At 34.0% G+C, this 16385-nt stretch overlaps 1 protein-coding gene across 2 annotated transcripts; it reads left to right on the forward strand.

Moving 5' to 3' along the window:
* Nucleotides 1-2657: 2657 nt before the first annotated feature.
* Nucleotides 2658-7082, forward strand: LOC141725135 (uncharacterized). 2 transcript variants are annotated; one of them, XM_074527558.1, is made up of 9 exons: nucleotides 2658-2882; nucleotides 2989-3098; nucleotides 3858-3976; nucleotides 4105-4202; nucleotides 5626-5713; nucleotides 5802-5936; nucleotides 6092-6200; nucleotides 6280-6431; nucleotides 6782-7082. In XM_074527558.1, exons 1-9 carry the CDS (start codon nucleotides 2821-2823, stop codon nucleotides 6824-6826), a joined length of 918 nt encoding a protein of 305 aa, XP_074383659.1. In that variant the 5' UTR covers nucleotides 2658-2820; the 3' UTR covers nucleotides 6827-7082. The 2 variants fall into 2 exon arrangements, with proteins under 2 accessions (XP_074383659.1, XP_074383660.1); XM_074527559.1 differs by having other exon boundaries at nucleotides 2660-2882; nucleotides 6292-6431.
* The last annotated feature ends 9303 nt before the right edge of the window (nucleotides 7083-16385 follow it).

Here is a 16385-nt window from a genome sequence, read left to right on the forward strand (position 1 = left end):
TCATAATGAATTTTTGAGCGGACGGTTGATTTTATATGAATTTCGCAAACTTGCTTTAATAAATACATTTTTATCATAAAATCAATTTAAAAATGCAAAGATCAACAATTAAATTCACTCATCATTTTTAAAAAGTCTCTAGGACCTTTACGAAGATAACAGAACAAATCCCATGTTTTTATCTTACTCGAATGATTTTATAAAAATGCACGAAGGTTAATTAAACCTTTACTTAAATCACGTAATTCCTTTAAAATTCACAAAATTGACATAGAACACGCAGTCATGCATACAGTCAAGCAATCACACATATACAGTCACATAACGACTCAGGTCTGATCATAAAATTCATCCTTCCTTATTCTTTATCCTCTTTTACGCGTACCGGGTCACGTTCAGCCTGACGGCCCGACGCTCAGCGTTTTGATTACGCTTCTCAATATCTTTACCAATCAACACGTCACTTAGGACGAAATACTTTATTTACTCATTCATTCATTCAATCACATAATTCATATTTTATATTCTTTAACTCCATATTAGGACGGGTTCTGTTCTACCTGACGGCCCGACACCACAGCTTATCTTTTAAGCTGACTCTTTAAATTGGAACGTTTTTATCCACGCTCCTAAACTCTAGTATACAGATAAGACAAATAATCATCACTTAATCACATAATTATAATCACATCACATAACACACTCTTTATTTACTTAATTATGACGTAAAATTCCTCAGTCGTCACAATAGTGACTTGACAGTTACATGGGTTGATTATATATAAAAGGAATGTGGCAGCCTGGAATCAGAATTTAGAAGAAAAAGAAACATTTCCATTCCATACAAAACAGGGACGTTCAAAGGTGTTGTATTCAATTGGATTGCATTGGATAGAGAAATGAAGAAACATGTGATTGGACCCAGCTGATATATTTTATGTTTTGTCTTATTTTCACATGTGACTTGGTGATATATAAACCAAGAGTAGCAAGTGTTTATATCAAGCATTACAATTTTTATTTAGAACAACATAGCAAGGCAAGCTGCATTCTTAGTCTCTAGAAATCTAAGTTGTAAACACTTGTAAGCAGCTCTGTGCTATTTGCATTACACAGATTTCTTCACATATATATATATATATATATATATATATATATATATATATATATATCTGCTGGAAATATCAATCCACCAGAAAGTTTTTAAACACCTGTTTATTTATATTTTGTTCTTGAATACTATCATAATTTATCCGCACTCAAGCATATTCAAACACACACATATATATATATATATATATATATATATATATATATATATTAGTAAGAAGTTTTTCAGAGTTACAAAAGTAACCAGAATTCCATGCAACCCCCCTTCTGTAATTCCGTTGATAGATTGTTAGGGAATAACAATACAAGATGAAGAGCCAAGATGAAGTGGATAAAGGAGAATCACAGACCTGTTAGATTGTATGAAGATTTGCTGCACTTAAAGTTGAAATAGACAAATAGACTTATGTATTAGTTCATTTTAGTGTAATCTTTGTAAATTGTGCATGTTATTCTATAAAATATATCACGGGTCCTTTGTTTAGATAACAAAACGGATCTAGAAAATCTTGTATTCTCTCAAGAGAAGTAGCCGAGTTCTTATTTTCAAGAACAAAGATTTATAACACAAACAAATTTGATTTAATATAAATCAAGTGAATTTTTGATAAATTACTTATGTCTTTACATTCAGACTTTTATCACTACAAATTCAATTCTAGTTGTTAAGTTCCAAAAGCCAAAAACACTTCCAAATAATTAAGAAAACATAGAAAACACATTCACCCCTTATGTGTTGCACTTCATACCTAATAAATATACACTGAAAAATATGTAAATTATAATAAATCTGTGGATATTTATTTTTCAATAATACTTGATTTTATAATATTGTATATAATTTTGATCTAAATATATAAATTTCATATATTTTGTATATATTTGACCTATGAACCTTATACTTTTATTCATTTAAAGTTTAATTTTATTTAAATTAATATACAACTTTACACGAAAGCACGACACAGAACGACAATAAATAGAAGTACACGAATATGAAAGGAGACGAACCCTAAACATATCAATTTTATATTTAACATTCGAGTAGACCTATTTATATGTTATATTTTTTTAATCAAATTATTTTTCATTATAATAATATAAGTTTAATAACTGTTGATAAAATTCAGTGGCTCAAAAACCTATTTACTTGTTATAAAAAATATTATTCATTGATAATGATATATAAGTTCAATAACTTTTGATAATATTTATTGAAATAGAAAAAGTAAAATATAACATATCTCTAATGATTGTTGGTTAAAATGGTTAATTAAATATATATAAAGTATTAATTATCTAAAATTTAATAATCTTGGGATAGATTATTTTTCAACGGAGTTGGCTATAATAATTAAATATATTTTTAAAAATAATATGTTATTATTATTTTAATTTATTATAAATAAAATATTTTATTTTAATATGATAAAAAATGATTTGTCTCATTTCTACCTGCTACAGGCTGCAACCTGAACAAATATGGGTCGGCTAAAAATAATAAAAATAATAATAATAAATAAAAAATATGCATATTTTATAAAATCGGAAAATGTAGAGGCAGCGAGGGGAAGCATAAACCCTAACTAAAGCCCCTCCCCAAAACCGCCAATTACCCCTTTTTCATCTCATCTTACACAAACATATACATATACACATCTATATCTATTTCTTAATTGTAAAACAATTCTACAATTGGACTAAGTAAAAATGCAGAGCGATGAAGTTGTATGGCAAGTTATTAGACACAAGCACTGCAGTTTCATGAGCAAGTATGTAACCCTAATCTCTCTCTCTCTCTCTTGAATTAATTTGATGAAGAAATGATTATATTTGATATATTTTATAGCTGTTGATTGTTTGTGCCCAATTTTGTAGAATTGAAACTGGAATCTTTTGTCGAAATCCGTATAATGTTACCGGCACTTGTAACCGGAGCTCTTGTCCTCTTGCTAATAGTCGATACGCCACTATTCGAGATCACGAAGGTGCCTGATTATGGTTTTATTAGCTTTGACATGTTCTAATTTTGCATTTTTGCCGAGTTTTTTTTGTCATTTCAGCGTTTATCGGTTTTGTTCAAATGTTGGTGTTTGCTAGTTTGTACGTGCACGGCGTATAAATGTATATGTATCTGCAGATTGCGAGACAGTGTAAAGTTAGAGTGTTTATGCTTAAAGTCTAAGTGACCTAGGAAACAAATGAATGAAAGTATAGCCTGTCTTGCTCCTCTAATGCAAATTTTGTTGATTCTTTTTTAACTTCTGTAGAGAAAAATGAAGAGAATGAATTAGGAATTGAGGCGGATCGTGTTTAACGATTTCGATGCATAGTTTCAGAGCTTTGGTTTGTTGATGTTAAGTGACCTACTTCTGTTATGTTTGTGATTATTTCACTTGCTATGATATTGTTAACTATTTGAACCAGCAACCAATTTGTTCTACTGAGTGTGTATCTGTATGTATTAGAATTATCTTTGTTACTTCTATTTTTGGGCTGAAAACTGCACATTTAATTGCGGAATATGAGTTGTGATTTTGAATTGACTCTTGCTCTTTCTCTCAGTTTGTGCCTTTTACCACACCTATCTTAAAGTAACTGTTGGAGGGTGAGTACAGTGGAAACAGTTGATAGATGATAGGAAATACACAAGTGTACAACAGTAGTAACGTTATATTGATGTCAGAACTCGAACTAGCAACAAGAATAGCTTGTTTATCTTTTATTTTTCAATTTTGGTTGTACAGGTGTCTTCTATTTGTACATGAAGACCGCAGAAAGGGCTCATATGCCCAACAAGTTATGGGAGAGAATAAAATTGCCCAGAAATTATGAAAAAGCACTCGAGATTATTGACAAAAATCTGGTATAGTAAATTCTATTTTATTATATGATTCAGTAACTTGTCCTTTTTTTTTGCTAAGTTTGCCCCTTTCTTTTTGATTAGAAAGTCATAAAAGTGTCGAATATTTTGTGCAAATAATCATTTTGCAGATGTATTGGCCCAAATTTCTTGTACACAAAACAAAGCAACGTTTGACCAAGATGACTCAAATGCGGATACGCATGAGGAAGCTTGCCTTGAAAACAAGGTCATGTCATATATTCATTAACAAACCATCATTTTGTAGTGGGCTGTTCATGCAATTATAGAATTACCATGTTTATTACATTTCATGCGCTTGCTCTTTTGATATTATTCAATATTATTACAATAAATTATTCCATATCAGTCTTATTTAATTTAAATTATTTATATTCCATATTATTTATAATCTTGGCTTGATTTGCGGTATAATTAGATCTGAAACAGGACAGTTATGAAGGAATTATTACTCTATCATTTTTACACTATTATTAGAACTTTTAGCATGGTATACATTATTTTCATGTTTTTCTATTCAGAACAAGACTGCTGACACGTAAAATGTTAGGTTAAGAGACCTGTGGTACTCTTCAGCAAGTATCACAATGAGAGAATGTCAAGCAGCAACATAGATTATCAGGAATAAGATTCATGTTTTGTGTTTGGATTTGGAATGTAATATGATTATATTTTGTGAAACTGAATCAATCTGCTTCATAACATGAAGGGTGATTTCTTAATAGAGGAAAAAATTGTAAAGGAGAAGTCAGTGTTGGAGTAATAACGATTTATTAAATGTAAGGAGGAATGTTCTACTATAAATTGAAGCATACTTGACAAGACCAGACTTCAGAGCCTTAAAAAATTTGTTTGTTATAAGTTCCAACTTATATTTTTGTATTTGAGTGTTTAATATCAAGTAGCAACATAGGATATCAGGAATAAATTACATTTTTTGTATTTGGATTGTGGGATGAAATACGATTACATCTATGAAATTGAATTAATCTGATTTGTAACATGAAGTGATAAAAATTTGATTCTGTAGAAGAGGAAAAAATTGAGAAGGAGAAATTTGCATTTGGAATAATTGCTATTTCTTAGAAGGAATGTTCCAGAAAAAATTGGGGCATGTTTGATAGTATCAGACTTCAGAACTTAATAAATTTGTTTATTATTAGTTCAACTTGTATTTTTCTATGTGATTGTTGAATGATAAGCAGCAGGCAGATGATCTGTCTAGAAACTGGAGTTAATATGGTTAGAATCGTAGAGTCAAAGTTTTGTTATTTTAAGCCTAAACTTGTAGTTGTTGATACACAGGATTCTTCAGTCTTCAGGTTGATTTCTGTGGCATATAGATGTATGGTTTCCTTGGTTTGCAGAATTTGTTTTTATCTTTTCCTTTAAACGATGTCAATTGTCTGGATTTTGTTTGTATGACTGATCATGTTGCCAACTTAAAATCTTTGGCGACCTAACATAATTAATTTTTATCATGTGTTTTGTTTTGCACTGTCCCTTGTGAATTGCTTCTGCACCTCTTCCTCCATATTTACTGCCCTGCTGCTTTGCTACATAGGTATACTATCATATAGATTTTAAATCTCTGGTGTCTGAAACCTATTGTGTTCATTTTTTTCACACAGGGAGAAGATAATGACTCTACCTAGGAAAGTGGAAAAGAGAGAGCTTAGGAGAGAGGAAAAAGCTGAAAAAGCAGCAATCTTGGACAAGGTTAAATTCTTGGTTGCTCTTAGCCGCTTAAATATCTCACTAGTCAACACTACTGTTATCTTGTTAAAAGAATCTATTTGTTGTGCAGAGTATTGAAAAGGAATTACTTGAACGTCTGGAGAAAGGTGTCTATGGGGATATATACAACTATCCTGTTGAAAAATACAATAAGCTCCTCGATGATATGGAAGTGAAGGATTCTATTAGTGAAGATGAAGCGGAGGTTGTTTTTCCCCTCTGCTCATTTCTCTTTTACTGTTTTGTGGTATTTGGATCGGCCAAAAATTAAATGCTTCCTAGTAACTCTGGGATATGAATGGAAATTTACGTTAAAAACTAATGAGCTGTTTCTTATATTTGTATATTTTTTAAAAGCAGGAGCCTGAGATAGAATATGTTGAAGGCTATGAAGATGCTGAAATGGAGGACGATATGGAAGATTTTGACGGACTTGCAATACAAGAAAGTGATGCTGATGGTGATAATGGTATGGTTCGTCCTCGTTTGTTTTTGGTACTTACAATATATAATTGCTTTATGATTATGCTTATGAGTAAAACCAGCAGTTGATGTTACAGATGGAACAGATGAAGATGATGAATTGACAGTCGCAATCAATCAGAAAAGAGAGAGAAAAGATTCTTCACATGGGCGGGAAAAGCATGGCAAAGATGCACCTGATACCAGGTCAAAGAAGAAACCAAGAGTACACGTGGAGGTAAAGAGTTTTTACACATTATCTCGCTTTAGATGGATGTTAAGTTACTGACTAAAGAATTCAGGTTACATCTGTATTTTTGTGTATGTATTGTCCAATGATCTTGTTTGCTGACTAGTCCTGTAGTCCATTTCTTATTTTCCTTCTTTAGAAATTTAAAAGAACGGAGTTTAAAATACGGTTGTGCCGATGTGTAGTCCCATTATGTTTGCATGTATAGAGTTTACATGTTTATATATCTTTCCACTGTTGTTGAAGACTGGAAGTAAATTAAGTTGCATCTTGCTCTTGATAGCTTACTTGTAATCAGTACTGACCATGCTTGACTTTGCTGTCATTTGAATATCTAGGTTGAGCATGATGTTACTGATGAAAGATTAAAAGCTGTCATCTAAGGTTTCATCGCAATCAGATACAGGCATACGACTGGCTAAATTTTCTCACTGGAACCTGGGCAATGAAATTTGTAACTTGGAGCTGGCTGAAAGCGGATGTTTGGATTTGTTTTGGCCATTTTTGTTTTATTTCAAAAATGCTGTACTTTTGTTTTATTAAATATATTCTGAAGTTAGATTTTCTGCCATTCCTTGTACCATTTGGTTATTCTGGAAGATTCTTTTACGGCGGAGTTCAAAAAATCTTCATTTTATAGATTTTGTCTAAAGTTTACTGCAGTTCACTACTGTTATCTCATACCTAGAGTTACATGAGTATAGATACTCTTAATAATAAAAAGTTAAATGATTATTGTTTAATATGTTTTGATTGATTAGACTCGCTAATTACTCATCTTTGTAGTACATAACATATATTAATATATGATCGTTCCTGTTTGTTTTTTAAAATAAATAGGAATATAAATGCTTACTAAAACAAATTTTTAGATAATTATAAATTGCAATGTTACAAATTTCGGAAATCGGAATTAATCGGTTGAGATGTCGATTTGCGATTTATCGGACGATTTTTAAAAAATCGGAGATTTATCGGAAAATCGGTCAAATGGGAAAAATATTTTTGACTGATTTTTGAGCGATTTATCGGCGATTTTTGAAAAATTAGCCGATTTCTATAACATAGATAAATTGTCATAATTGCTCACTAAAATAAATTTTAAGATTAATGTAAAATTGATGATATTAATAAATGAAGTCGTGTTAGAGCATTTCCAAGGCTATTAGCTATATTTATTAGCTAAAATAGTACAAAATAGATATTATGTAAAATTTGTTGAACCCGTAAGCAATTGTACTGTAGTGGTATTAGCTAAAATGATTAGCAATATTTGAAAGAGTTTTATTGTTATTTTCAAATTTCAACAATTATACTAAATGGTTGTTTTTAACATATATAGTTGTGAAGAAATTATTAATAACAAAATAATTATTTTTTTAGTGAATATAAGTGAAACTAAAATATTAAATTAATAAAAACATATTTAAGGATATTATTCTTATAATATAAATATCAGAAGAATTAATTAAAAACATTACGTTTTATATAATATTTAACTAATTTTATTAATATATTAGTTTATTAATAATTTTAAAATTATAAAATATATATTAAAATTATTATATAAGTATTTAATGAAATTTGGTTAACAGTGAAAAAATTACAGTTTTTCATAAAATAATTTCACACTTCATATAACATATTACATAAAATTAAAATAATATATATGTGTGTTAAACAAGTATATACATTTAAACGCATAGATTAAAGTGGAGAATTCTTTATTTTAAAGGAAAATAAAATCGGGATAGAGTTTTTTGAGAGTGAAATGACGTGGAGTAAATATACATGATGGTGCTTCAATCAACAAATCTAGCGTGCTTCTTTATCGGCATCAAAATATATACCTGTCCCGTTGGAGTTGTAATTTTTTTTTGACTTAATTGCAGTAAAGTAGCCTGAACTAAAATTTTTTTGCACAAAAGTTACCCAACTACTTAAAGTATCACAAAAGTGACTGAAACATTTCCTTTTTAACACATGATTGTATTCTGTTAACTGGGTTAACGGAACGTCAGTCTATTTTTAAATCAAATTATAGATAAAGGTTAAATGGGTAAATTTATATTGCATAAAGGCAAAATACCCCTCCAATTATTCATTCTCACTCTTATCAAACTCCCTCCAAAAAAGAAACCGCAGTCCCCTTTTTTACTCGAGTAAAAACCCTAAACTGGTGCAATCAGACGATCGAAGCAAAACCAAGGCGAAATGGGGTGGGTGTTGAGATCGAAGGAGGAACAGAATCGGTACAAGTCATATGAATGTCCCCAGTATATCGATAATTGCTGAACTCATACCGCATGCATATGGTGTTTATAGTGTTGTTAAAAATTGGGGATTTAATTTAGTTTATGTGAATTTACTTCAGTTTACTTTAGTGATGGGTAGTAATTATGAGTTTGTTTCATGTTTATTGTTGATTTTAATTTAGTTTATGTTGATTATGTGATGTTAAAAATTGGGGATTACATTTACTTTGTGTTCGTTAAAAATTGGGTATTTTAGATGTGCATGATAGTTATGTTTTTTGCTGTCCAAAATTGTTCTTTTAGTATTTGTTCATTCATGTCCGAGTATGTCCGAGTATGTAAATGTGTTCTTAATTAGTAATTCATGTAACTACAAACCTGTTATATGCAGATGATGAACTTTTTGAAATCAAAATGTTTTACAATATAGAGTTTAAGGAAAATCCTAAGATGTATAGAGGAGCTCTAGTTGCGTATTTTGATTTCTGTGATTCTGATCAGATCAGTTTAATTGAGATTAAGAGTATGCTCGTAGAATGTGGTACGAAGGGGGGTTGTTACAATTTATGGTATAAGCTTCCAAAAACAACAATGGACAGGGGCTTATTTGAGTTACAATCTGATGATGAATTGATGGTTATGTGTACTCTACTTAATCCAGATAATAGGCCTAAGACTAATAGATATGTTGAAATATATGTAACAACAACTGAGCCTTTAAGTTGTGAAGATGAGAGGGTGGGTAGTGAAGAAGATGTTGAGAATCTCACTAACAAGTATAGCAACATAGAGGCAAGTGTATAAAGAATTTAACAAGTTTAGGCCAAGACCACAGTTAACAAAACAAAACATGCAGGTAAACAAAATCAGTAACTGAAATAACGAAGAGAGAAAGAAAGATGTACCCAAAACCATAGCTTTCAACAGTGACTGAAATAAAGGTTTACAGATACAAAATGCCAAGAAAATAATCACAGCTGAGTCACCAGGCCTTGCTCGAAGTCCTGGCTGCTCTTGAAGAGATTATTGCCCCCTACCTGTTGCGTTTGGGATGTGCGCAATATCTCCACCAGGATAAAACAGCTCGGAGTTTATGTTAACAGCAGCAACAAAACCTCCACTTCGACCAGCACCTCAGTCGCCGGAAAATATCAGCACTTCAGTTCTTGTGGGAGAGAAATGCAGAGAGGTTGAAGAGAAGAGATGAGAATGTAGTGTGTTGTATAATTTATTCATTCAGTTTAGCCTCTATTTATAGGAGAGGAAAAATGAAACTGTCAACACACTTAATGTCTGAATTAAACTGCTTCATTAATAAAAAATAAAAACTGATCAGATTTTGAATTCATTAATGAAAAAATCAAAACTGATCAGCTTTTGAATTTAAATTATTTGTAACAGCTTTTCACATTAACACCCACATTATTATCAGAACTTAAGTTAAGTTCTGATTTAACTCATCAGTACTTAAGTTCTGATTCGACTCATCAGTACTTAAGTTCTGATTCTGATATCAGAACTTGTTAAGTTCTGATTTTATTCATCAGTTCTTAAGTTCTGATTCTAATATCAGAACTTGTTACAGATCAGATTATTTGCAGGTTCAATATATTTAGATATTTCAGAACCCAGCCCAATAATCCAATCACCGATAAATAAATTTGAATTAAAATAATTCTCAAATAAATAAAATCCTCGCCCAGGTTGCCTCGCGTACGCGAGACGCCGAGACATTCGCCCAAATCGCCCTTCGACCCGACCCGACCCGGTCCGGTGCGGTGCGTGGCGGGGCGGGCGCGCGCGTGTGTGTGTGTGCGCGTGAAGCACACAACAACACAATGGACCATCACACACCTTAGTAGTTGTATACTACTCATGTGGGTAATACCATATAAAGCACACAACCCCCTTTATTTATTTCAATGTGGGACAAACATTCTCAAATTTTCCAAGCTTTTCCAAGCTACTTTCAACTCTCATTTCATATGGATTTCATTAAGAAAATTCTTAAAACCATACATGAAAATTTAAGTTCAAATATCATTGAACAATTTCCAATCATTAGATTTTAGGATTAACATCAAGAACATAATTAAATTAAGCTCTAAAATCCTAATTTTCTAACAATCCCCCACAAATCCATACAGAAATGTGATCAATTTCCCATCATGACTTGTTTTTCAGAGTCGGTACCCTTCCGGGTTTGAACCCTCCTAATTCCTCTACTTCAATGGCTATCGGACTCAGATGGAATGTTTCACCTTGAATCTTAATCCGTTTAGTATAACCATATTCCATAGACGACGACAAGTCAAAGGTTATGGTGCCAATCTACGGCTTTGAGACATTAATGGTCATATCTCGATCTTGTTCGTCGAATGCTTCAAGGATTAACCCTATCCTCTAATTGCGACCACACAATTACATTCGCTTAGCTGGGCATCTCCAGAGATATACTGCCTCTATCTCGTCAAATGACTTGATCCCATTCAGAGTTTAACACTCTTGCTTTTCTGGCAGTGTCAGTACCTTCTAGGTTTACAGGGGATAGACTCAGATACTATAGTATCATCTATGTAGCAAAGGTACTACCAACTCATCCTTACAGCTTGTTATTACCCATTGAATACACTTCGAGGGATCTCCTCTCATGTGTATTGGGTTCCTACTGTTGATGAATTATGATGGGTTGACAATCCCATCCCCAACCTTGACTTAAGGACCACTGCAGGTTCCAGTCCTTTAGTAAGAGGATCAACTATATTATTCTGAGTTCCTATGAACTCTATAGCTATGATCCTATCAGTCACTAAACCCCTTATAGACTTGAGTCTAACTTGGATGTGTCTCTTAGTTTTAGCATTATGCTTTTTACTGCTAATCTTGTCGATAGTTGTTCGACTATCACAGTGAATAGCAATAGCAGGGAGCGGTCTGCTTACTACAGGTATTGCAGACATAAGTCCGTGTAACCATTCAGCCTCCGTCCCTGTGGCATCAAGTGCACACAACTCAGCCTCAAAAGTAGACCGAGTAACAATAGTCTGTCTGCTTGACTTCCAGGATATTGCTCCACCAGCCAAGGTGAACACGTATCCAGTCACTCCATTGGAACCAGACTTCTTAGCTATCCAACTTGCATCACTGTACCCTTCAAGCACACCAGGAAATCTCCTGTAGTGTAAACTAAGGTACATTGTGCCTTTTAGATATCTAAGTACTCTATCAAGAGCATCCCAATGAGTTCTATTTGGACAGCTTGTATATCTCGCTAATTTAGACACAGAATATGAAATATCTGGTCTAGTACAGTTAGCAAGATACTGCAAGCTCCCAATAATCTGAGAATACCTTAACTGAGACACAGGCACTCCTGAAGTATTCTTGACAAGGGCAACTTTCGAATCATAAGGTGTACTAGCGATTCTACACTGTGAATAACCATATTTCTCAAGTATAGATTTCTCTATATAATGAGATTGAGTCAAGGTTATTCCTTCAGTGGACTGAATCAATTTAATTCCAAGAATCACACTTGCCTCACCCATATCCTTCATTTCAAAATGCCTTTTCAAGAATTCTTTAGTCTCATTAATAATCTCAATATTGGTTCCAAACAATAAAATATCATCCACATATAGGCACAAGATAACACACTCATTACCTTTAACTTTAGTGTAGACACACTTATCACTTTCATTAATCTTATAACTGAAAGGCAATATAGTTTCATCAAACTTTTTATGCCAATCTCTGGGAGCTTGTTTCAAGCCATAGACGGACTTGATCAACTTACATACTTTCCTTTCATTGCCTGATGCAACAAATCCATCAGGCTGATCCATATAAATCTCTTCCTCAAGTTCACCATGAAGAAAAGCCGTCTTTACATCCATCTGATGAATGATAAGACCATGGACTGAAGCCAATGCTATAAGCATTCGGATTGTTACCATTCTTGCAACCGGAGAGTATGTATCAAAATAATCAATTCCTTCCTTTTGCTTAAAACCCTTAGCTACCAGTCTAGCTTTGTACTTATCTATTGAGCCGTCAGGGTTCAACTTCCTTTTAAAGACCCATTTGCACCCAATAGTAGAACACCCAGGAGGGAGATCAACCAACTCCCATGTTCCATTGGAAACAATAGAGTCAATTTCACTCTTGACAGCGCCCTTTCAGTGCCTTGACTCAGAAGAATCCATAGCTTGCCGAAAAGTTAAAGGTCCGTCCTCGATATTGTAAGTGATGAAATCACCTCCAAAATCCTTGACTATTTTTGCACGCTTACTTCTCCTTGGTTCCTCTAATTCCTTAGGAATAGAGCTACTACTAGGTTCCACCCCCACATTTGTCATCTTTTCCACATGATCAGGAATAGAACTTGATGTGTGAGTAGGATCTTCCTCAGAAGTCGTTTCAGGTATTCCAGTCTTCATAGGGTAGACATCCTCAAAGAATGTCGCATCTCGAAATTCAACTATCGTGTTTGCCACTATACCATCTATGTTAGATTTTAACACTAAAAATCTCATAGCTGTAGTGGTTTCAAGATAGCCCAGAAAGATACAGTCAACAGTCTTTGGACCTAGTTTCTTTCTCTTGTGTTCAGGAACAAGCACCTTAGCAAGGCACCCCCACACACGAAGATACTTAAGACTAGTCATCCTGCCTTTCCATAACTCCAAGGGTGTTTTATCCATGTGTTTCAGAGGGACTCTATTCAAAATATGGCAAGCCGTATTTAGAGCCTCTCCCCACATGTATTTAGGCAACCCAGAGTTAATAAGCATACTATTAATCATATCTTTAAACGTTCTGTTCTTTCGCTCAGCAACCCCATTAGACTCAGGTGTGTATGGTGGAGTAACTTCATGAACTATACCATTGTTTGCACAAAATTCATTAAAAGCATTACTCGTATACTCACCACCTCTATCAGATCTCAATCTTTTAAGTAACTTACTAGTTTGTTTTTCTACTTCAGTTTTATATATAATGAATTTACTAAGTGCTTCATCCTTATGTCTAAGTAAATAAACATAACAATATCTACTACTATCATCTATAAAAGTAATGAAGTATCTAAACTGGTCCTTGGTCAACACACCACCAAATTCACAAATATCAGTGTGTACTAAATCTAACAAGTCTGAATCCCTAACAACGTTATGAAAAGGTTTCCTTATCTGTTTAGCAGACACACATACTTGACATTTAGAATTCTTTTCTATGGTATATTTTGGAATCAACTCTAAGTTCATCATGTTCTTAAGAGCACCAAAGTTCAAATGACCTAGTCTAGCATGCCATATATTTGAGGATTCAATACAATTAACAGTAGGAATAACATTATTATTCAAACTTCCCAAAACGGGATCCGCATTAATAACAAATAAACCATTTGACAAGTAACCCTTGCCAAAGAATGTACCAGTGTGAATAAGAACTACTTTATTACACTTGAACGAAATTTCAAAACCACTAGAAACTAAACAGCTTCCACTTATTATATTTCTACGCATGTCGGGAACATGATGCACTCTCGTCAGAGATAGAATACGTCCTGAAGGGAACTTCAGATCCACGTTTCCAACTCCATGTACTTGAGCAGCACTAGCATTCCCCTTCTTCACAGTCAGGCTATGACTCTGTTGATAAGATACAAATAAACTAATATCAGCACAAATATGTACATTAGCTCCAGTATCTATCAACCATTCATTTGACAGATAGGTAGAAAATATCACAGGGTTGTAGGATACATACCGGTCAACGTTGGTTTCAGAAGCCGTAGCCTCACCAACAACCATGTTCACTACAGGCCCACTTGCGGTTCCAAGCACAACATTTGCTTGTGCTACCTCGGTTTTCTTCGCTTTCTTCGTAGGGCAGTCCTTACTCCAGTGCCCAACCTGCCCACAAGACCAGCATGGTTTGTTTGCCTTGGGTTTCTTGGCCTTGTCCTTGTCACTCTTAGGTTTATTACTATTAGCTTTCTTAGCAAAAGCCTTCCTCTTTTGTCCTACAGTTGCTATATTTACCTTCGAGGTACCGTGTTCAGTTGGCATCACATGTCCCTGTTTGGACTTGTGTTGTTCTTGTACCGAGATGTCCAGCATAAGGTTGGTCCAGGTGATCTCTCCTTTCTGTCTTTTCAGGGAGAGAGAGAACTCTTCCCAAGACTTCGGGAGTTTTTCAATCACACTCATCACCTTGAACTTCTCCGGGAGATTCATTCCAGACTCCTTCAAAGCATGCACTATCATCTCGAACTCATGCACCTGCTCAGTCATGGACTTATTGTCCACCAGCTTGAACTCGAGGAACCTTGCCACATAATACTTTTCTAGACCTTGTGAGTCAGTATTATGTGTCTGGTCCAGCTTCTCCCATAAGAGTTTTGCAGAGTAGGCATCAGAAGAATAGACATCAAACAAAGTGTTTGTTAGTGCCGCAAGAATGGCCGCTCTAGCCACTCCATCCTTCTCAGCCCACTTCGCAAAAGCCTTAACTGTGTCAGCCTTCTCTTGATCCACTACTGGTTTCTCATATTCCACAACCGGCCACAGACCCTTTATAGTCAACCACAGCTTCATCCTTTTCTGCCAGCGAGAAAAGCCAATGCCACCGTTGAATTTCTCCGGTAAACCGGTTAGTTCAACAGCCTGTGGGAAACTATAGGTGGTCCAATCAATGGCCCCAGCAGTTACACCCGAACTGCTACCACCACCAACGATAACCTCACTTTCGTTAACCATTATGCTAAATTCTAAATAACTAGTAATCTCTTCAAGAATGTTGAGAATCTCACTAACAAGTATAGCAACATAGAGGCAAGTGTATAAAGAATTTAACAAGTTTAGGCCAAGACCACAGTTAACAAAATAAAACATGCAGGTAAACAAAATCAGTAACTGAAATAACGAAGAGAGAAAGAAAGATGTACCCAAAACCATAGCTTTCAACAGTGACTGAAATAAAGGTTTACAGATATAAAATGCCAAGAAAATAATCACAGCTGAGTCACCAGGCCTTGCTCGAAGTCCTGGCTGCTCTTGAAGAGATTATTGCCCCCTACCTGCTGCGTTTGGGATGTGCGCAATATCTCCACCAGGATAAAACAGCTCGAAGTTTATGTTAACAGCAGCAACAAAACCTCCACTTCGACCAGCACCTCAGTCGCCGGAAAATATCAGCACTTCAGTTCTTGTGGGAGAGAAATGCAGAGAGGTTGAAGAGAAGAGATGAGAATGTAGTGTGTTGTATAATTTATTCATTCAGTTTAGCCTCTATTTATAGGAGAGGAAAAATGAAACTGTCAACACACTTAATGTCTGAATTAAACTGCTTCATTAATAAAAAATAAAAACTGATCAGATTTTGAATTCATTAATGAAAAAATCAAAACTGATCAGCTTTTGAATTTAAATTATTTGTAACAGCTTTTCACATTAACACCCACATTATTATCAGAACTTAAGTTAAGTTCTGATTTAACTCATCAGTACTTAAGTTCTGATTCGACTCATCAGTACTTAAGTTCTGATTCTGATATCAGAACTTGTTAAGTTCTGATTTTATTCATCAGTTCTTAAGTTCTGATTCTAATATCATAACTTGTTATAGATCAGATTATTTGCAGGTTCAATATATTTAGATATTTCAGAACCCAGCCCAATAATCC

The sequence above is a fragment of the Apium graveolens genome, chromosome 5 (assembly GCF_009905375.1).
Source record: "Apium graveolens cultivar Ventura chromosome 5, ASM990537v1, whole genome shotgun sequence".
Lineage (NCBI taxonomy): Eukaryota > Viridiplantae > Streptophyta > Magnoliopsida > Apiales > Apiaceae > Apium > Apium graveolens.

Coding starts and splice junctions, on each gene's coding strand:
- LOC141725135 (XM_074527558.1), top strand. CDS start 2,821: ATGCAGAGCGATGAAGTTGTATGGCAAGTTATTAGACACAAGCACTGC. Junction 5,937..6,091: donor TTAGTGAAGATGAAGCGGAG/GTTGTTTTTCCC, acceptor TTTTAAAAGCAG/GAGCCTGAGATAGAATATGT. Junction 6,201..6,279: donor TGATGCTGATGGTGATAATG/GTATGGTTCGTC, acceptor TAAAACCAGCAG/TTGATGTTACAGATGGAACA.